The 21,208-nt window shown below is 35.2% G+C and overlaps 1 protein-coding gene and 1 long non-coding RNA gene across 7 annotated transcripts in view; one reads left to right on the top strand and one right to left on the bottom strand.

The window, feature by feature from the left end:
- cnksr2b (connector enhancer of kinase suppressor of Ras 2b) overlaps positions 1 to 14,517 on the top strand; it is a 109,061-nt gene extending 94,544 nt beyond the window's left edge. For all 6 annotated transcript variants that reach the window (XM_087301363.1, XM_087301362.1, XM_087301365.1 and 3 more), the window contains exons 19-22: positions 79 to 182; positions 5,186 to 5,708; positions 10,552 to 10,751; positions 13,597 to 14,517. In XM_087301363.1, coding sequence (XP_087157489.1) covers positions 79 to 182; positions 5,186 to 5,708; positions 10,552 to 10,751; positions 13,597 to 13,647 — 878 coding nt within the window. In that variant the 3' untranslated portion in view covers positions 13,648 to 14,517. The remainder of the gene's footprint in view (positions 1 to 78; positions 183 to 5,185; positions 5,709 to 10,551; positions 10,752 to 13,596) is intronic.
- On the bottom strand, positions 14,311 to 20,360 carry LOC147831922 (uncharacterized). The gene is made up of 2 exons (XR_015520370.1): positions 16,832 to 20,360; positions 14,311 to 16,678 (listed from the first exon to the last, which is right to left on the bottom strand). It is a non-coding gene; the product is annotated as an uncharacterized LOC147831922 (long non-coding RNA).
- Positions 20,361 to 21,208: the final 848 nt, after the last annotated feature.

The raw sequence follows: 21,208 nt of genomic DNA, 5'->3' as shown, positions 1-21,208 counted from the left end.
TTTTACCAGCTGCCTTCTCACTACAGTATTTATGGACTCTCTTGTGTGTTTAATGGATTTTCTCTGTCATTTCCTCAGACTACTGGAGCGAGAGCGATCATGAGGACGCCGATCACATCAGCTCAACAACCAAACAGGACAGTCCTCCACCTCCCTATGACACCTACCCCCATCCCACCTCAGTAAGTAACTTTTTATATAGATTGGGTCCCTGTACAAATTCTTGAGATTGACTTGTTTTTTTGTTTCTGGGGTTTCAGAATAGCAGGTAAAAGCTCCACCCTATTCTGGAAACATGCAGCTCATTTGCATTTAAAGGGACATGAACAAAAATTAGCTCACTCTCAAATGGGGAAATTTGACTATCTATATTAACTGATATGTTGGGTATTTTAAGCTAAAACGTCACACACACATTCTGAAGACACTGGAGATTTATTTATTCATTTATTCTTATGAAATGGGGCATGGTACATCTCCCTTAATGCATCCTTGCTGATTAATAGTATTCATTTTGATTAAAACAGTAGCATGTTTTGTGTAAATAATACTAAAACCGAAGGAAACAATTCAGGGAAAACAATGGAGAAAGACAAGACAAGGACAGAGAGATGGAGAGCAGGATGAAGAATGAGGTGCGAGAGAATGGAGATGAAGGACACATTAATTATTTAGACCCTGGGGATGATTGTGGCCGCTGTAAATTCAGTCAAAATGCACTTTTTTAGCTCCAGCCCTCTGTAATCTTAATGAAGGAGACGCAAATCAGTCCCGTAATCCTAAGCGAGACAATTGTGTGTGTGTGTGTGTGTGTGTGTGTGTGTGTGTGTGTGTGTGTGTGTGTGTGTGTGTGTGTGTGTGTGTGTGTGTGTGTGTGTTGCTGTCTCAAACTGTTACATCTTCGCAGAGCATAACTAAGGCTGACAGCGGTGAGCTTGTAAAAGAAGACAGCAGGGAAAATGGAAAACAGGGATATAAATGCCCCCCTTGTTATAGCTGTCCTTCGTTCTAGATTTATGTTACACCAACCTCATAAAGTGCACAAACTTAGAGGGTGTTTATGCTTGTAGTTTGGTTCATTTGGTCTGGACCAAAAAAGATATATACATTTAATCCTGGATCATGCTATCATTTTTAAGACCAAACTTAATATTATGTTTGGTCTTAAAATCTTCACTATTTAAATTTGATAGAATTAAAGTTGTGGATTTACCATAACCAATGCTCTTCAACAAAACTTCTTTATTTTGTGGAAAACACAATCAAATTTAGAGAACTGCAATCATTGTATCTTGAAAACTAAACTTCCTGATGATTTAAATCAGTGATAAAAAACTAGGAAGTGTACAAGTCCTAGCTTTGAATAACTTCAGCACTTTTGCATCAAAGCACATACTGTGACATTACTGTCTCACAGGACATCACTATTCTCACAAATACATCATTTATCTCTCACAGGACATCTCTAGTCTCTCACAGGACATCATTAGACTCTCAAAGACATCACTAGTCTCTCACAGACAAAATTCATGTTTCCTTCATGTTTGTGTCTAATTTACATTCTAGTGTAAAATGGTAAAGAATTGTGAAGTTATGTTTAACTCAATATAATACTTTAATACTTTTTTAATAAAAATTTTAAAATAAATGCTACTGTTGCTTATCCGTGCCCTTTTGCCACTAAAAGTTTCACAGCCTGTCTTCATGACATAATTAATTAATTAATTAATTTACTTTTTCCAAAGACATATGATGCTCTATTTCAGAATATGAAATACATTTCTGGTTGCTTCAGAATGTGCATGTGAAGTTTCCACTCAAGATACCTCACTGATCATTTGTTATAGCTTGTCAAATATTTGAGTGTGAGCAAAAGCACTAACATTTTGTGTGTATGCCTTTAAATGCAAATGAGCTGCTGCTCTCCAGAAGTGGGTGGAGCACACAATTCTGAGGAGCAATATTTCAATGACATAGAAAAAAAGTATTTACTGGGTTGACCTTTCATGTTTTTCATCTCGATATGCACTGGGGACACTATTATAGTATGTAAACATGGATATGTGAAAGGCCCATATGAATTTCTTCTTTGATCAAGAATGATATTGATGACAATAGCTATGTTTCCATCCAAAAATGTGAATAAACTTTATTCGCAAAACTGGATTATCGCATGAAAAACGTGCGAATAAAGTAGCTTTCCATCCAACGAGTCAAAGCAAACAAAATCGTCATTTCCTGATTAACTGGCGCCAAATATCAACAGTAAAAACGGAATTTGCTGCGATAGGAAAAGCTGCGTCAATCTGTTTTTCGTCTAATAAATGACTTGCGCCTCAGAAGGCAATCCTGAAATACAGTGAACACGCGGTGGCGTTTGAAGGTGTCAGACGCGGAGCACAGACGCTCTTGATTCTGAAGATCATTAATAATATAATAACACTAATACTGAAACAGTCAGGCATTTTATAATGACTAAAACAACATTTCAGATGTTTTACAATGTGCTCTGCCTGCTGGTTTGTCCATTCACACACATTTTTATCATCACATGATCTCTTTTAACGAAATCAAAATCAATTTTTAATGCGCATGCTGGAATTTGTGTGTTAAAAGTGTTTCCATTGTAGTTTTTGCGCATCTTTTCTTATCGAATATTGAGTTTATCCTACTCAGTTATGCGCATATGATTTTTATGCACATTTTTTAAATTTATGCGTATTAATGCGCAGGACGTTTGCAGCAACCGTTTTTTTACATTTACATTTACATTTAGTCATTTAGCAGACGCTTTTATCCAAAGCGACTTACAAATGAGGACAAGGAAGCAATTTACACAACTAAGAGCAACAATGAATAAGTACTAAAGGCAAGTTTCAGGTCTGTAAAGTCTAAGAAGGGAAGTGTTAGTAGGTTTTTTTTTTTTTTTTTTTTTTTTTTTTTTTTTTGTACAATTAGTGTGATATTCAAAGAGGCAATTGCAGCTTAGGAAGTGAAGTGGAGACTAAATAGTTGAGTTTTTAGTCGTTTCTTGAAAATAGCGAGTGACTCTGCTGTTCTGATGCAGTTAGGGAGTTCATTCCACCAACTGGGCAGATTGAGCGTGAGCGTTCGCGAAAGTGATTTTTTTTATGCGGATATGCAAAATGCACATAAAATAGGTGGATGGAAACATAGCTAATGACATCTAGATTGCATACCTACCAAGTAAAGACTATGCACGCTACCAGTGACTTGCGGCGACAAAGCAACAAGCGGCTATTCATTTCAATGGAGAGTGAGCGACTTCCATCGATCAGTAAGCGACAGCAACTTTGCTGTACATGAGTTTCAGCGACCATTGGCAACAGATGTGGGCCTATCAAACAATAGCCGCGTTTCCACTATCGCGTCTAAAGCAAGCGACAAACTTGAGAATCCTTCAGCTTTATGCAAATGAATAGTGACTTGTGAGCAACATCCAATACAATCATCAGTAGAGCTCACGTGATCCACTTTCCTAGCTCCAGCACCAACTGGTTGTATTTTCCATGCTGTTGACCTACACAGACCAGCGGTTTCCATGAAAAAACAGCCGCAATGACAGAGCACATGTTTTTTTACTTTTTACTCTATCTTTGTAATTAAGAGTTTTTGTACCAATTGGATTTATATTTAGTATTTTCCCTATACAGTGTTTATATTCACATTAACTGTCATTACCATTCCCTAAGTCAGTGGTTCCAGTGTTTTTTTTGCCTGAGACCTCCTTTTCCCCCAGAAAATATTGTAAGTCCCTCCTCCACATTTAATGATTTTATCGCTCATATAAGTTTGCATTAATGATGACAAAAAAATTTGTTTTCAAACAAACGGTATGTTTATTACTATATTTAGAGATGTTTATGCACAAATAATAATGTAAAATATTAAAGCAAAACATCAGTAGGCCATTTAAAACAGAAAAATGTAAGCCTTTTGCCTTTAAATTTGCCCTATTTGAAATTCAATAACAAAAAGATCAGTATTCACACTGGTGTATGAGAAAAAAAAAAAGGCTATTAAAATTTAATACTTGCATGTTATTTGTTATGCTCTATCAATTAGTGTAAGCATTGCTGCAAGGCGAATCAGTGAGACTCTTGTCTTTTTTGTGGAGGAAGGATCGCAAATTTGTCTATTTTTGGTCAGCTAGGGCAGTGATCCTAAATCTTTTTATCACCACGCACTGGTCAACGATTGACAATTTTACCACAAACCTGGGGATGGGGTTCGGTGTTTTGTATGTTGTTGGGTGACCATCAACCATTTTCTCAGAGGATATCACACTGACAAAACATTGCTGTCACTCTGATACAAGTTTTATTAATAAAGAAAAATACAAAGCACTGCAGTGTTTTTGTGTTCTGTGTTTGTCTGAGAAAATTTGTCTTACCTGAAGCTGATTGGTCAATTCTTGTCACACCACTTGTGCGCGCAAGCCGCACACCTCTATTGTAAACAACAAACTTGTGCAAACTCTAGAAAAGATGCGATATGCGAACGGCCCCTAATAGGCCTCCGTCGTTTGTGATCTCCAGCAATTGATCTTCATGCACAGCCATGCTGGATTCACCTGATTTGTAGACAAATGAGTTGCAAATCCATATCTTGGCAGTTGGTGGGTCATTCACTGGGTCTTTTCCCCTTAGCAAAGAAACTTTTCAAAGACGTCTGTTTCTTACTCATATTGCTGCTTGTGGGCTAAAGGTGTAAGCGAGAGAGTACGGCCATTTTTCAAAATGAAAGACTCTTCAAAACAAAAGATCTCAGATAATAAATAAAATGGAAATTAATGATTTCTTGAACACTCCGGTACCAATTGATCCACAGACCACCGGTTTGAGGACCACTTAGCTAGGGGATAAAATGAACTAAGGCAACATGATCATTCTCCTAACTGTCCACTGCTGTCCACCCCCCCTCCCCCCCCCCTCTCCCATACCATAGTAGGAATGCCCACTAGCGACTTCAATAACCACCCAGGGCAAAAGGCTGCTACAAAGTCACTGGTAGTGTAAATGAGGCTTAGGGATACTGTTGTCAGTGGAAACACATCAGGGTGACATCATTGGGTGTTGATCAGGGTGACCTGTACCAAATTGTACTGTGCTGTACTAAACTATGTCATACTTCTCTACATAATGTCCCACCCTCTGTCTTCCAGGTGAGTCCGTTTCAGGACTCCCAGCACATCCGTCCACCATCCACAGAGACAGTCCAGTCTCGCTCTCCTCTCTCTGAGACACAAGGGGGCAGTGTGAGCAGTGCTAGCTCCCCGGGTCGCAAGTCTGCCAGCCAGCGACGTTCATGGCAGGACCTCATCGAGACGCCCCTCACCAGCTCTGGCCTCCATTTCCTGCAGACTCTGCCTCTGGATGACTCGGTGTTCGTGGACTCAAACAGAACCGTACCTGTCGAGCTCCGGCGCCAATCCACACTCCCTGCCCAACACGGGCTGCCCACTGAACACTTCATCCCACCCACTACTCCCACCCAGCCCAGCCCAAAACCCATCCCTGCTTTAGGAAGAGGTGAAACCATGGACGGAGGTGGAATAGGGAGCAAACACCGCAGTTTTACACTGCCCCGGGACAGTGGTCTTCACGCTATCCTGGCTGCAAGCAGTGCGGCTGAACACGGAGATGCCCAGCGATACCATCTGGGCCACGTCCATTCCAGAGACACAGGTCAGAAACACTGGGAACATGTGGGATGGTTGTGTTCTACCTTTGCCTACACATGCAGAGGCTGGATGTGGGAGAGGTAGTGTGTGCATGTGTGTGTGTGGGCCAAGACCAGTGAGTAATTGTGGACTCATGATATATTAAAGATGCTGTATGTAAGTTTTTGTCTCTTCTAAAGCATAGAAATACCATAACATGTTTTTAGATATTTTAGAAACATGCCAAGTTAACATTATTTATTTAAAAACAATGCTGAAGTCAGATATTCGGCTTTGAAAATGCAAGTTGTGTGCCGGAACAATTGTCTTCTGATTCTTTTATCCCTCCCACTGCCACTTTAGCCAATTATATTTTAGCACTCTGGGTTACCTTGGTGGAAAACCATGTATTTCATTCATTCAGTCAGAAAGGCTCTCAAAGTATGTGTCTGTGACCAAAATGCGACCTCCGGTGGACAGTAGCAGATTCCGAAATGAGACGCAGATTCTTAGTTTCACATGAGGTTATTACTTAGCAAATAATATAAATGTCACGAGCGTAAACATTAGGTAAGCAGGTTACATTGTAACCCGTGTCCTAACAACATGCTGCATAACAAGATTTGCAGTGATATGGTAAGGTTTTTAATATAATTAATACATATTTAACCTCTTTAACATTACTAAATGTAGATGCTGAATCACTGATATGTGCTGATTTGCACCGAGTCACAGTTCTAAAGTTCAATTTCAAAAGGTTTATTTTATTTTCAAGATCTGAGGTGAACTATCTGCTGCTGCTTTCAGTACTATGACAATAAATGTCAGATAAAATGGCATTCAAACTCACAGTATTAGCATTTAGCACTGAATAAAGCAGACAAGGTGTACATGAGCTGATCATTGTCAGTTTTCTGTTGTTCAGCTGCAAGAAATAGAAGCAGTTGCTAAAATATACATTTCAGGTGTTGGTTAGAACAAAAACTACTTTAAATTTGAAAATATTCCTTGAATCGCGTGTCGTTGCTTTTATGTAGAACATGATTTAAATCAGCCTTTAGGCTCAATCATCAGATTGGCTCCTGAATCTGGCAACCTGCGCTTGCATTTGTTTTTATCCAGGAATGCAATACCTAGTTCAACCACTGGGTGTTACACTTACATACTGCACCTTTAAGTGCATTTGTAAAGTGTTTTTTTATGCTGTTGTTGATTTGTATTTAATTTTCATAGGTTTTTAAATTGCATTCAGTTGATTTGCATTTTTAACATATTTTGTGAGAATAAAAGAAAATTAAGTATAAAATTATTGTTATTATTTGTAGTAGTAGGAGTAGTGAGTAGTATTATTATCAACTATTCATGATAATGATTTTATATACAACAACAGAAAGATTTATAATAATTGTTATTATGCATTATATTAATTCAAATTCCTAATAGTAGTAATAGTAATAATAATAATAATAATAATAATAATAATAATAATAACCATATTATGGACTTTTCCATAAAACATTTTATACTGTGCAATAATGTCATGTAATACAATTTATGGTAACACTTTAAAAGGAATGGCCCATTAATTAATGTTTGTTAAATAAGACTAACCAACATTAACACAGATGAATAAATACAGTAATAAATGTATTACTAATTGTTAATGTTAGTAAATACATTAACTAGCATTAATTAATGGACTGTTATTTTAAAGTGTTACCCAATTTATCTAATTTACAATTTACTATACTTCCATTTTGATGTATTTTTGTGTTGTCATATTGTTTCACATTCCTTTAAAAAATGCATAATATAAATAATTTGAAAACATAAATATTGGTGAAAAATGTTAAATACAAACTATATACAGTTGAAATCAGAATTATTAGCCCCCCTGTTTATTTTTTCCCGCAACTTCTGTTTAACGGAGAGTAGATTTTTTTCAGCTCATTTCTAAACATAATAGCTTTAATAACTCATTTCTAATAACTGATTTATTTTATCTTTGACATGATGATGGTACATAATATTTTACTAGATACTTTTTCCAGACACTTTTATACATCTTAAAGTGACATTTAACTGGGTTAATTATGTTAACTAGGCAGGTTAGGCAAGTTATTGTATATGGACGGTTTGTTCTGTAGACTATCGAAAGAAATGTAGCTTAAAGGGGCTAATAATTTTGACCTTAAAATGGATTTTAAAAATTCAAAACTGCTTTTATTCTAGCCAAAATAAAACAAATAAGACTTTACCCAGAAGAATAACATATTATCAGACATTCTGTGAAAATTTCCCTGCTCTGTTAAACATTTGGGAAATATTTAAAAAAGAAAAAAATCAAAAGAGGGTTTAATAATTCCGATTTCAACTGTAAAAGCAAATCATAAAATATTAACAGAAGGCTTTACAGTCAAACTGAGAATCTCAATTCTGCAGTTTTCAGTATGTCTTGATAGCTAAGTGATGATATCTGCACTCTTTTATAATAGATTTGATAATATTTGACAGAAGGTGAGGATGAAGCATTCATTCTCTCAGTGCTCTGGTCATTAGTATTGTGGCCTGTAATCATGGCGCTGATTGAGAAGCGGTGTAGCTGTAAATGGTGTCTCTGTAGAGCTGCAGTGTTTGTAATGCAGCCTGACAGCTCTTGTCCTCCTCTCTCCTCCTTCATCCCTCGCTCTGATCCCTCCTTCGCCAGCGCTGAGAGCAGGAGAGCCTTCAGTCTCTGTTAATGTCCTCCAACCAGCATCTATGACTGCAGGCTCTCTCTGCATCTCACAGATACACAGATCATATTATAATGACCAAAATTATCCAATTCTATTGTGTTGTACTATAGCAAGGGTTCCCCCGCTTAGATGAAGATGCACATAAAAGCATGTTATTGTTGTGGTGATCATTTTATTGTCATTTTGATCAAAAACATTAACCATTTTTTATAATAATAATAATAATAATTATTATTATTATTACTATTAGAATACATACTGTAAAAAGGGGGGATGCGGTGGCACAGTAGGTAGTGCTGTCGCCTCACAGCAAGAAGGTCCTGGTTCGAGGCCCCGACTGGGTCAGTTGGCGTTTCTGTGTGGAGTTCCCATGTTCTCTCCGCATTTGCATGGGTTTCCTCCAGTTGCTCCAGTTTCCCCCACAAGTCCAAAGACATGCGGTACAGGTGAATTGGGTAGGCTAAATTGTCCCTTAATGTGCATGTGAATGAGAGTGTATGGATGTTTCCCAGTGATGGGTTGCAGTTGGAAGGGCATCCTGTGTGTAAAATGTATGCTGGATAAGTTGACGGTTTATTCTGCTGTGGTGACCCCAGATAAATTAAAGGACTAAGCCAAAAAGAAAATGAATTAATGAATGAATGAATAATATATAAATGATTAAATAATTGTTATTATCATTATTGTTATTATTACATCATTAATAATAATAATAATAATAATTTTACTGGTATAACTATTGTTATATAATCATCAACGTCATTTATTGTCATTTTGATCAAATAAATCTATTCAATATTCATGAATGGTATTTTATAAATATGCAATATGCAACCAAGTTAACCGAGTTAAGTTTATTTTAGCAAACTTAAATTAGTTACATAAAGGTAATGTAATGTTTAGTCCAATCAACATAATACTCATAATTTAGTTTTAATCTATTTAGTTATTTAAGTTCAATAATATCATCTTGTTGTGGTTTGAATCTTCCTTCCTGTGTTGTTTTGAAACTGCACATGTAGATATTATTCCACCTATTGACCTGAATGCGGCACTGCAGGAGCAACACAACTCCCTTTTATTCAATTTAATTAAGCAAACTGTTTAAATTTGAAAACTTACCTTTCCAATTTGTTTCCAACACAACTTTTTTGATTTCAAGAGATAAACATAAGTGAATTGTTCTATGTAAACATAGTTACATTATTTGGACCATCTAAAGCCATAATCCATTTTTGAGTGTGTATAATGTTAATAATTATATCATATGCATATATATTTGAAGTAATATAATAATAATACAGTGTATATAATAGTGCATGCAGAACTTATTTTTTATTAATTCAAGATAATCATTAAGTACATTTCAATAATTATAATAATAATAATAAAATAATGTCTTTATGTATAAAGGTCATTTTGCTTAAACATAATGACTCTTAAAATTGATGAATCTCAATATGGTAATATAAATTTAATAATGCACATTTATTATATTGTTACATAAGTTTCTTTTTAATAAATAATAGTGTGTCATTTTGCTTAAATATAATGAATCTTACAATTAAATAATGCACATCATATTTTCTAATAATTTTTATATATAATATTGTGTCATTTTCCTTAAATACAATGGATCTTATAATTAAATAATGTACTTGTAAATAATTTAAATCTCATGAACATTTCCTGCTTTTTATAAAGCTATTTCATAACAGTAACAAGAGGAAATTCAGTGATAAGTTTACGTTAAAACACCTATCAAGATTATTTATCAATATTTTTTTTGGATTCTCAGACACTATGGAAATTAAAAATGTAAAACGGGAAATACTTTAGGACCATTGTTATTGTTTACATCCCTCAAAATGGTCTATAAAATGTGTGTATTTGTTCCTGGTTTTCATCACATTGTAGTGATTAAATGTCCCCACAAGTGTAGCAATGCCAGTAAATTTTGGCCTTGTTTAAAAAGAAGTAATGTAGAACTGAATATCAGTTTGTGTGTGTGTGTGTCATGGTATTTCAACAAGACAATTGTTCAAATGTTTGTGTAAAATGCCTGTCATCTGTTTTTGTGCTCTGTGTATTTCTGCAGCTTCACACGTCTCTTGTGTTTGCCCTCTGCAGGTGGAGAGCGGGAGCGCAGGCATCAGGCCGACTCATTGGTGGATTTGTACAGAGCTCTGGAGAGGAGCAGTCTGTCACCGGTCAATGAGCACAGATCCTCTTCTCGACTAGAGTACAAGAGATCATTCGTCCGCCGCTGCAATGATCCTTTACTCAACGAGAAACTGCACCGCCTGCGCATCCTGCAAAACTCATTCAAGGTACAGTAAGCACATGCTGCAGACGGTCAACATTTACACACACACACACACACATAAAAACACTTAGTTCATAGTACAAGATAGTGTTAGTTTACTCTCTAGTTCACCACTTCAAATCCCACATTTAAATGCTTTCATAATTTAAATAATTTTTCAAATGCAAGGATGCATTTGTTGGATCCAATGGAATATGTAAATGAACTATTTCTACATTTATTATTTCATATATATTTGATATCATTTTTTCCTACAATTAAAAGCAGATTTTTCCGCATCATTGCTTAAGTGTTTGATGTCACATGATAATTCAGAATGATTGGGGATAAAGAACGAGCCTCCTCCTTCCGGCCTCCTTACTTTCTCTTTACTTTACTTTTACTCTTTTCTCCTTTACTTTTGTGGACAAGGAAACGGTGAAAACTCACTCTACTGAAGACATCCATTAGCCTACATATTTGATTTGGTTTGTGAAGTGCAAAGATTTGTTTCAAAACTATTTCTGAATTCAGTTGTGATTTCCAGCAAACGAATAAATAAACAATAATAATGAAGATTGGTCAAAAAAAGAGTTGTATCCAAAACACATCCTATTCCCCATATGGTCTAAACCCAACAGGTGAACAAGTATAGGCTTGTTTTTATTAAAACAAAGATAAATATGCATATAATAAATAATACTGCTAATGATAATAACATTATACAAATGCACATTTTCATGAATGAACTGAAAAGCCCTCAAGATGAGGCATGGAGGCAGTGGCTTTTATATTTATGTAGAAAATAATATTTTTTGTAACATTTATTCCTTTATTTTTTATATGTAAAGATATTTGTGTATTGCTGTTCATTCTGTGTGTATCAAGTGATGTGTAAGCGTTTGGACTCGCATAGGCACAGAACTAATGCTCCGGCCAAGACTTTAAACCAGTTTATAGTTGGTCAATGGCACAGTCTATTTAAGTTCCTCAAAATAGCAACGCACCAACAATGTGCCTTAACACGCCTCCTTTTTAGACCCGAACACCCATGAGTCACCCATGAGTGGTGCAAATGGATTTGCTATTTAAACAACGTGGTGCAAAATGAGAAAATTACTGTTGTGCTGCACATCTTGTGCCTTATTGCGCCGGGTGTATGATAGGGCCCTTACTATTATTATTTATTCATATTTTTTCTAATCCTATTTTTTTTTTCAGGATTCTCTGATTAACAGGTTGAGCAGCTTTCATTCAGAAAAAAAGTTTGTAGCATTACTGTCTGTGTTAACTAGTTACATTTATGCTTGCTGAATAAATGTACTACTTGATATATTCATTTTATGACCAGTATTTTTTGTAATGCTTTACAGTAAGATTAAATTCTTGATTATGAATACTCTAATTGAACAGCCAGTATTTTTTTTTTCAAAAAGTTGCCAGCCAGCGGAGTTACTTTTGATCATTTTTATTTGCCCACAATAAAGTTTGTATAGGACTATCGCAAACTAACAATACACAGAGAGCTGAAACAATATTACGAATACGAGAAACTGAACAAGACACAGGTGAACAAAATCAGCTTACCCCTACTAAACATAGACACATGAACTAACAAAGAAAATAAACACTTAAAAGTCCAAGAAACAAACCTAAACATGAAAATTGACTCTTTTTGCAAATTAAAGTGTTTTTACAATCAGTAACTTAACCTCGTATAATTTATTTGAACAAAAAAAACGAATATTGCCCTCTACAGAAACAACTTTATTTTTATACAATAAAACATTTTACAGTTCCCAGTGATGGGTTGCAGCTTGAAGGGCATCCGCTGCATAAAACATATGCTGGATAAGTTGGCGGTTCATTCCATTGTAGCAATCCCAGATTAATAAAAGGACTAAGCCGAAAAGGAAATGAATGAATGAAAACATTTTAAAGAACTAAACAGCGACAGCAGCAGCTATTAAAAAAAACAAAAAACTAAATAATAAAATAATGATAATAACAAGTAACACTACCAGTAGATTTTAATACATAAAAAGTACAACTCTGTATTTCATAGTACTTTAAAGGTACAAAAGTGTACCTTAAAGGTACTAATGTGCAGCTGTAAAGTACAAAAGTGTACTTTTTGAAAAGGTACCACCCCAGTGACAGCTTTTTTTCTGAGAGCGTTCATTTCTTCTATTTCTACCAGTCATTTATTTATGAACAACAAGCCAAGTTTTGTGTATTTAACGGGGTGGTATTTAACGCTTGGTTGTGTTTATAAAATGCTAAGCAATGTGTGCTCATGCTTCACTTGTAGAAAATGTGAAACGTTCACATATCTTTTGCGAATTTATTTAAAATGTGGAACGCATGGAAAGCAGCTGCATAGAGAGACACTGTAGCGCTGCTGAAGAGTGTGTGTTTTTACAGCAATTTGACTGATAAATATTAATTTGTAGCTAAATGGTTAGCGGTGCCAAACAGCATTTCCCGTTTACATCTTTGTGTAAGTCCTCGCTACAACATACGATTACACTACGAAACTGTGCCTGTAGTTGATCAATCCACAGCTTCGTCTGATTACAGCGCCTCTGGATACACCCCTTTGCTGTGCAAGGTGTGTGCCCGAGGTAAATCCACATAACCAGAAGACCTTGTGATCTCAATAGCCCTGATGTATTTTTTGTAGTTCAAAACTTTGTTCGCTGTTCAGACATGTTGTTTAAGTTCACACAGCTACATTACACATCAACTAAAGTTTAAAATATGATATCGTAGTGGACCACCCCTTTAAAATATGAATAGTCTTTATGTCTCATAATCCTGTGTTGCATAATTTACTAGACATCATTAATGGTCATGTGTTGTTTTGACAGGACATTCCTCTTCAAGAGGCAGAGACTAAGATCATACACCGGGACGTTTAGCCAGAGACACAACAGAAAACAGCGGGACACAAGCACCAGTCATTTCAGCCATATTTACTAAAAAAAAAAAAAGAAATCTCTCTTTCCCTGGAGGCTTCAGTCGCTTTATCAAACATCTCTTTGACTCTGTTGCAGCATTCATGAGTTTCCTCTAGTTGCTTTATGTTTTTGCACATGCTAATTCTTTTCTGTGTACAGTTCTTTTCTTTTTTTGAATATTATTTGTTTGTAATAATGACTTCAGCCTCTATCTGCGGCCAAATAACTGCACTTCTGATGAACCCTTCCTACGTGACTGAATAAATGAATAAACATAGGTAACAGGGAAAGATTCAAACTACTGATATAGAAACTATTTTGTTTTAAATCTGATTTGCATGGCCGTCGTCTGGTTAATAGATTTTCTGTCTGTGCCGTGTCTTAACTGAGAGTGTTGATTCACTGAAACTAACATCTTTCAATGGTAAATGTTACGATCGACAGGATTGCATTGATTGTGTGCGTGCGTGCGTGTGTGTGTGTGTGTGTATGTGCTGGGATGTGTGTTGAAAGCCTCAGTTCGTTGTATATTATGTATGTTGTAATATTCTGACCGTTTGCACCCTAGCAGCAAGGTTCTTGCAATAATGTTGAACTAAAACGATTAATTAGTTTAACACTGTCTATTTTTGTAAGCATGATATTTATTGAGATGTTTGTACATTGTTTTGTATGCTCAACCATGTGTTATCTGAAGATAACTGCAAGTGTAAATCCCTTTTAATGTGTTCCTGAAAGATCTAACTTTTCATGTGGAAGCACCAGTGCCGTAGTATCTCAAAAAAGGTAATTTTATCAATAAATTGTTTGATGTTTTGACAGTATTTTAAACACCAGTGTCAACTGTTTATTATCTCATGTGATTGTTTTTTGGTTTAATGATATACTGAATATTTAACCGTTAAAGAATCACATTTTTTAAATTCCCAAATGAGCTAGCTATGTATATTAAATCTTTGAAAAGTGCGGTCACAATGGAGCTCCATGCATGCTGTTTTTGTTGTAAAAAGCACAATTATCCCAGAAGTAGTCAGATAAAAGTGTATTGTTCGGATATAAACACTGATGTAAATGGTTAATGGTTAAAAAAAATGTACATGCCATGTGAATCATTCAAGAGATTAGACCAAAAATGCTGATTCATCCAGTCATGAAGCAAGTTATTATGAGGGAGTCACTGAATCATTCATTCAATCTTATGTTTTATAATAATACATTCAATTTGATTATTAAAAATTAAGATTGAACAGACTGCAGGAAATAACTTTCGTTTTTAGTTTTAAATTAAGTAAATTTATTTTTATTTAGTCATCTCATCACAGAATTCGATTTTAAAGGGTAATTTTCGATTTTATGATGAAAATCATAAGCTGTTAGGACAGAACTGTGTGGTGAGACCACAGTCATATTGGGGTGATAGAAACACAATAAGTCTGTTTTTTTTTTTAATTTCGTAATGATAAAATAGGATCCAAATCCCTCCCATTTTGAGGCCCAATGCAACATGATGTACAGTAGTAGTGCGGTTTCCCTGCCCACTGAATTGATTGACAGCTGCGTATTATGTCTACGTAGTAATGTGTATAATCATAATCAACAAGACAGGACATGCGCAAAGCAACTCGGATTAAAAGATCTGTTCAGCTCTCTGTGATCATCAATCATCATCAAATGGGATCAAGAATGAGTTTTATAAGTTTAAAATATTTTTAAAACAGTGCATGTAATGAATTCACGATACTACCGTCTTGCCAGCCAGATCTGACGAGAAAACGTAAGTATTTTATGTTTTGTCAGTTTAGTGGCTAATTCGTATGAGTTCATATGAGTTTAATCATATGAAAATGTATGATTTTAAAAAGGAGGTGTGGTGTTTTTACAACCAAACCCCGCCCCTCAACCTAACCATCATTGGGTGATGAGCAAATCATACAAAATTGTGCGAATTAGATCGTACAAGTTTAAACAAAAGAGCAACTAAATTAAAAAGTTAAGAATTGCCATGAGATTGCATTGGTCTTTCCTTTTCACCACAGCTGCATGATGCTTTCACAGATGCTTTGATCTTGGTTTGTGGACTTAAATCAGGTTTATTTTGTACATTAACATAACGGAGAACCATACAGAAGTGGGTATTAACATGTATCCTCCTGTCACAGCAAAAACAGTGCAAAGTTAAACACGTGCTGCATGTCTGTGCGTGCATTAACTTAATAAGGACATCGTGTGAGTCAGTCATCGTTGCAACTCCACAACAAATACATCAAACAATCACTGGGAAAGTTCTTACTTTAGTATTTTCTTGTCTGTCACTGTGCTGTTTATCTGGCAAGGCAGAGGCTGAGATTGAAGCACAATCTGACAGGAACGTGGGAACGATGGGGAGGGAGAGCTAGCAATAAAGGTACAGGCAACAAAAACAGCTAGAGAACTAGCATTAAAGGCACAGGCAACAAAAACAGCTACAATGTGTTCAGAGCAGATAATTCTAATGTTCTGAAAAGTGTAATAAATAATCTGATGGGTGTTTTGAGCTGAAACTTTACAGACACATTCTGGAGACACAAAATACTTAAAAAAAGGTGCCCTTTGAATAAAAAAGATTAAATTTGACATTTCAGAAAAAATACATTTTAGTTGCATAATCAGACCAATCAGATGAATTTAGTTTTATTATTTCTAAAATATTGACGACAACAGTTTGAAGATGATGTTTGGAACTGATCTGATATTTTAAATAATTGATAATAACCTGATTATGATAGCTGGTCTGTACAGTAACTGAGTATTATTTCCCATTGATTCAACTCTCTGGTGTTTTTCAGTCATTTTTGACTCAACAATCTTTTTTTATTTCCATTAACCTTTTTTTATTTCTAGATGGTATATATTAAAGGTTTGTGAACACACTCACACACAAAAGCAGTTTTATGAAGCATGTTTTTGAAATGTTTCTATTAAATTCGATTTCAAATCAAACTTGAACAATAAACTTTAACTTCTAATTTATAAACTTACAACAGTCTTCTGAAAAAGTCAGATCATAAATGATAAATGGATTATAGTTACATCATTATCATTTGGTATAATTAAACTACAAATTGTGTTGATAAAAGGAAAAAGAGATTATACCTAGATTATATACAGACACTAATCCAAATATTTAAACCTGATTGCGATAGCTAATCATTATAATATACCAATGAAGACACTGACAACTTGCTGGTTTTGACCGTTGTACTTTCTTTTAAAATAATTATAATTAATTACACAATTTTGAAAGCAATAGCAAGATTACAACATGACCTAAATGCAACTTTAAATTTAAGAGATTTGTTCAAAGATGCTGATTCATTAAGTTATAGAACAAGTAAACTGTTATTATGAGTGAATCTTATGGATCAGATTAATCCAAATTAATGAAAAATGTATGAACTTTAAACTGACAGCAGCTCGAATAAATAAAAAAAAATCACAATATGATGTTCAGGATTTGCGAAGAAACACTGTAGTTAGCAAACTAAAAACAAATGTCAACTGAATGACAGTTTTTCACTAAGAAATTTTTATAAGTAATTAAATGCACTAATGTTTTGATTTTTCAAAATGAAAAGGGGATGCAGTTGAGTGGAAAGGCCCTTTATTCCTTTTAATATAATAATCTATATAATTTGTTCATAAAAATATCATTTTCCACAATATGATGTGGCAACACTATTTTGATGGTCCATTTGAGTAATAGTAGACTGTCTGCTTAATATCTGTTGATAATGCTGCTAACGAGACATTTGACTGACTTTAAAAAACTTTGCAAGTACATGTCAACTTATAACCCTAACCCCAACCTAACACTTTACTTATAATCTAATGAGAATTAGTTGCCATAGATCCAATGTAACTTAAATTCAACAAACGGACCATCAAAAAAAGTGTGAGCCATGATGTTTATGATTTGCCACAGATGTCTTTATGCTGATAATGACAGATGTACATACCCTATATATTTCTTCTCTGACTAGATCTCACAGTCATCAGGCACTGTTCACTGCACATGCCCACAAACGTGCCAGCCCATCCAGTTCAGCTGGCAATTAAAATGCTTGGATTAAAGCCAGCATTATGAGAGGAATGAAATAAGGGCTAGAATAAGGGCACTCCTGTTGAGAGAGCGCAGAGAGCTTTTCATTCAACTCTGACAAATGTCTGCCCTCACATGACATTTAAACCACACTTCTGGTGAAAGTACTGAGGGCAGTTTTAAACTACATTATGGTACTATCATGTTTTTGACTATCTATGAAATTCTTTTAAATACTTTGCATTACAAAAACATAAAGCAGGAAATTCTAAAAAGCTTTCAGCTGTTTCAGTGTATGCATTTTTATCATGCGTCTCAAACTTGATTCCTGGAGGGCCGCAGCTCTGAACAGTTTTGCTCCAACACTAATCAAACTCAGCTGATTCAATCAAGGAGTTCAAGACTAGAGAATATTAAGCAGTTGTGAGTTGGAGGTGGTTGAAGCTAAACTGTGCAGAGCTGCAGCCCTTCAGGAACTGAGTTAAAGACCATTGATTTATATTCATTAAGAAGATTCAAGTACATACTTATAACTGTTTAATTCACCACAAAATAAAAATTGGATTACTTTTATCTCGTTTCTTATTTTATTGAGCACAAAAGAAGATATTTTGAAAAATGTTGGAAAACACTGCCATTTGACATTGGCGGTAGGAAAATATATACTATGAAAGTCATTCTTCTGAATACTTGATTGGTATTCAACAGAAACTTTCCATATTTCATAAAGGAAAACCTGGAATTATTTAAGGGAGCAAATGGTGACATAAATTTTAATTTTTGAGTTAACTTTTTGGGACAGGGGTTCTTAATCTCAGTCCTGGATGTCCAGTGTTCTGCAGCTATTAGCTCCAACCCCAATCAGACACACCTAGTAAATCAAGCTCTTATTAGGCTTTTAAGAAACATCCTTGCAGGTGTGTTGAGGCAAGGTCACTGAAAACCCTAATAAGTTGACTCAACTAAATTAATTGAGTAAACTCGTTGCCTCAATTTAACTGAGTAATGGAGTCTCCCTAAACTTATTTAAGTTTATTTAACTTCCCGGGGGCCATGCAGTGGCGCAGTAGGTAGTGCTCTTCCCTCACACCAAGAAGGTCCCTGGTACGAGCCTCAGCTGGGCCAGTTGGCATTTCTGTGTGGAGTTTGCATGTTCTTCCTGAGCTCGCATGGGTTTCCTCCAGGTGCTCTGGTTTCGGCCACAGTCCAAAGACATGTGATACAGGTGAATTGGGTAGGCTAAATTGTCTGAAGTGTATGAGTGTGTATGGAAGTTTCCCAGAGATGGGTTGTTCCTGGAAGGGCATCCGCTGCATAAAACATGTGCTGGATAAGTTGGCGGTTCATTCCGCTGTGGCAATCCCAGATTAATAAAAGGACTAAGCCGAAAAGAAAATGAACGAATAAATGAATAACTTGCCGGTTTTGTAAACTATATTTAAATTGTTCAGTTCACCAAACTTAGTACTACTCCATTACACAATTAAATTGAGGCAACAAGTTTACTCAATTACTTTAGTTCAGTCTCCAGGACCGAGTTTGAGAACCCCTGATTTATGGTGTAGATATAAGGAAAATGCTGATAATTCACTAATCCCACTTAAAACATACAAAAGTCTAAATATCTGATAGCCTGCTACACCCTGCAATAAAATGAATAGTGTGGTAATGGAGCAGTGAAAAAATATCTCCTTGAGCACTTGTTATTGATTGAATCTTTTAATTAAATGACTCGTTTGTGTTCACTCATGCACAGAATCATATGCTGATGGCGTAATTACTCTGTCTATGTTAGGTCTTGTTGTATTTGCTCATCTTATGCACATTATAATTGTTTTCAAATTTAGATTCAGATACAGTACATTGGCAATACAAATGTACAATCGTTTATCATGCAAATAATGAAAGGCAGACAAACTGAAGTAAGTCAAGTTGCCTGAGGCTACATTATAAACAAGACATCTCATTCATGAATGAAATCAACTGTTCGTTTGATAAATTATAAGATAAAGGCACAATTTTGTTTACATACAGATGCAATTAAAAGTAAATAGGAGCATTATCCATCGTAAATTTTCATTAGAGTTTTGATAAACCTCGGTGCACCTATAAAAACATTACATCCTTGGAACATTACATCCTCTCCTTTAGTCATTAAGTCTTTTTGCATTTCATCATATGGTTGCCAACGGTCCAGAAGTGTTTTAACTCTTAACTTACACACTCTCCTGTTGCGCTATAAGAGTTGGTTTTCACAGTTTGTAAAGAAATTTCAACAAGTTGTTTCAGACATGGAACCAGTTGCATAACCAGCCACTATCCTAAAACTGTCTTAAGATCTACTTTGACCAACTAGCACACAGAGTGAAAAGCCTTTGTAAAACCACTTTAAGCAAGCTGCCAGTTCTCATGAATTCTTAATTCTTTAACTAATTTCTAAAGATTATATTTCTAAACTTTTATAAATGTTGTTAATTCATATGAACATTTATTGTATTGTTAAAAAGACTCAAAGGCCTCTAGGATCACATTCAGTTACCACAAACAAAGTGTGTCTGTGTAATCAGATTAGTTGTGTTCAAAGTTTTAGTTCCTCTTTTGAAAACAGTGCAGAGCTTACAAAACTTCAGCTTTGCATCAATGGCACCCAGCTAAAAGAGATTCACCCTGGTTTTGATTAGCAGGACATACTAACAACATCGTTAAAAAAAGTTGACTCAACTTATAATTTTAAGGCAACAAACTTCATGAAATTTTTGAGTTTACTCAACTTTAATCGAGTAAAGTTAGATAATTGGGTTGAGTCAACTTAAAATGTCCTGAAGCTTGTTGCTTTAAAATTTTAAGTTGAGTTTGAGTTAACTTTGCTTTGCTTTGATTTTTTAGTGAATGTTTGATTCCTAGAACGTCCTCTGATCAGTCCCACAGTTGCAAAAAACTTCTTTCTAAATATTTTAAATGTGCAATTGCTTAATTTGTATAAACGTATGTCCAAGGCAAAGCTAATAAGTTTCTTATGAGTACTGTATATGTACACTAGCAATGGAATTTACTGCGATGCGACGAGGTGCCACCTGAAATCTTGCAGGGCACCAAATTGGTTAGGGCCATGCCTGCTCTGGTGTTTAGGTTTATTTATCTTTTTGATATAAATAGAATATTTCCCCTAGAAGAATGACATATTCTTTTTTAGGGTTCTCTTAATTGTAACAAAACATACATCTCTCATGTTAACCCAATTGAATGATTTGTTCACACAAAACATTCTAGCAATTAACTTCTAAGAAAAGGTCATGAAAGCAACCAGCACTCAACGTTATACAAGAGTGTTGTTTGACCCTAATTTTTAGAAATAAAAAAATCAAACTGCAACATTCTAATAACTTTCTATATTTGCACATAGTTTCTTCAATTTACAAAAACATTATAGAATGGTTCAAAAGA

Source organism: Danio rerio, chromosome 21, assembly GCF_052040795.2.
Source record: "Danio rerio strain M-AB ecotype USA chromosome 21, GRCz13ab, whole genome shotgun sequence".
Taxonomy (NCBI): Eukaryota; Metazoa; Chordata; class Actinopteri; order Cypriniformes; family Danionidae; genus Danio; species Danio rerio.
The sequence above is the reverse complement of the archived record's forward strand: the minus strand, read 5'-3'. Positions and strand labels throughout refer to the sequence as shown.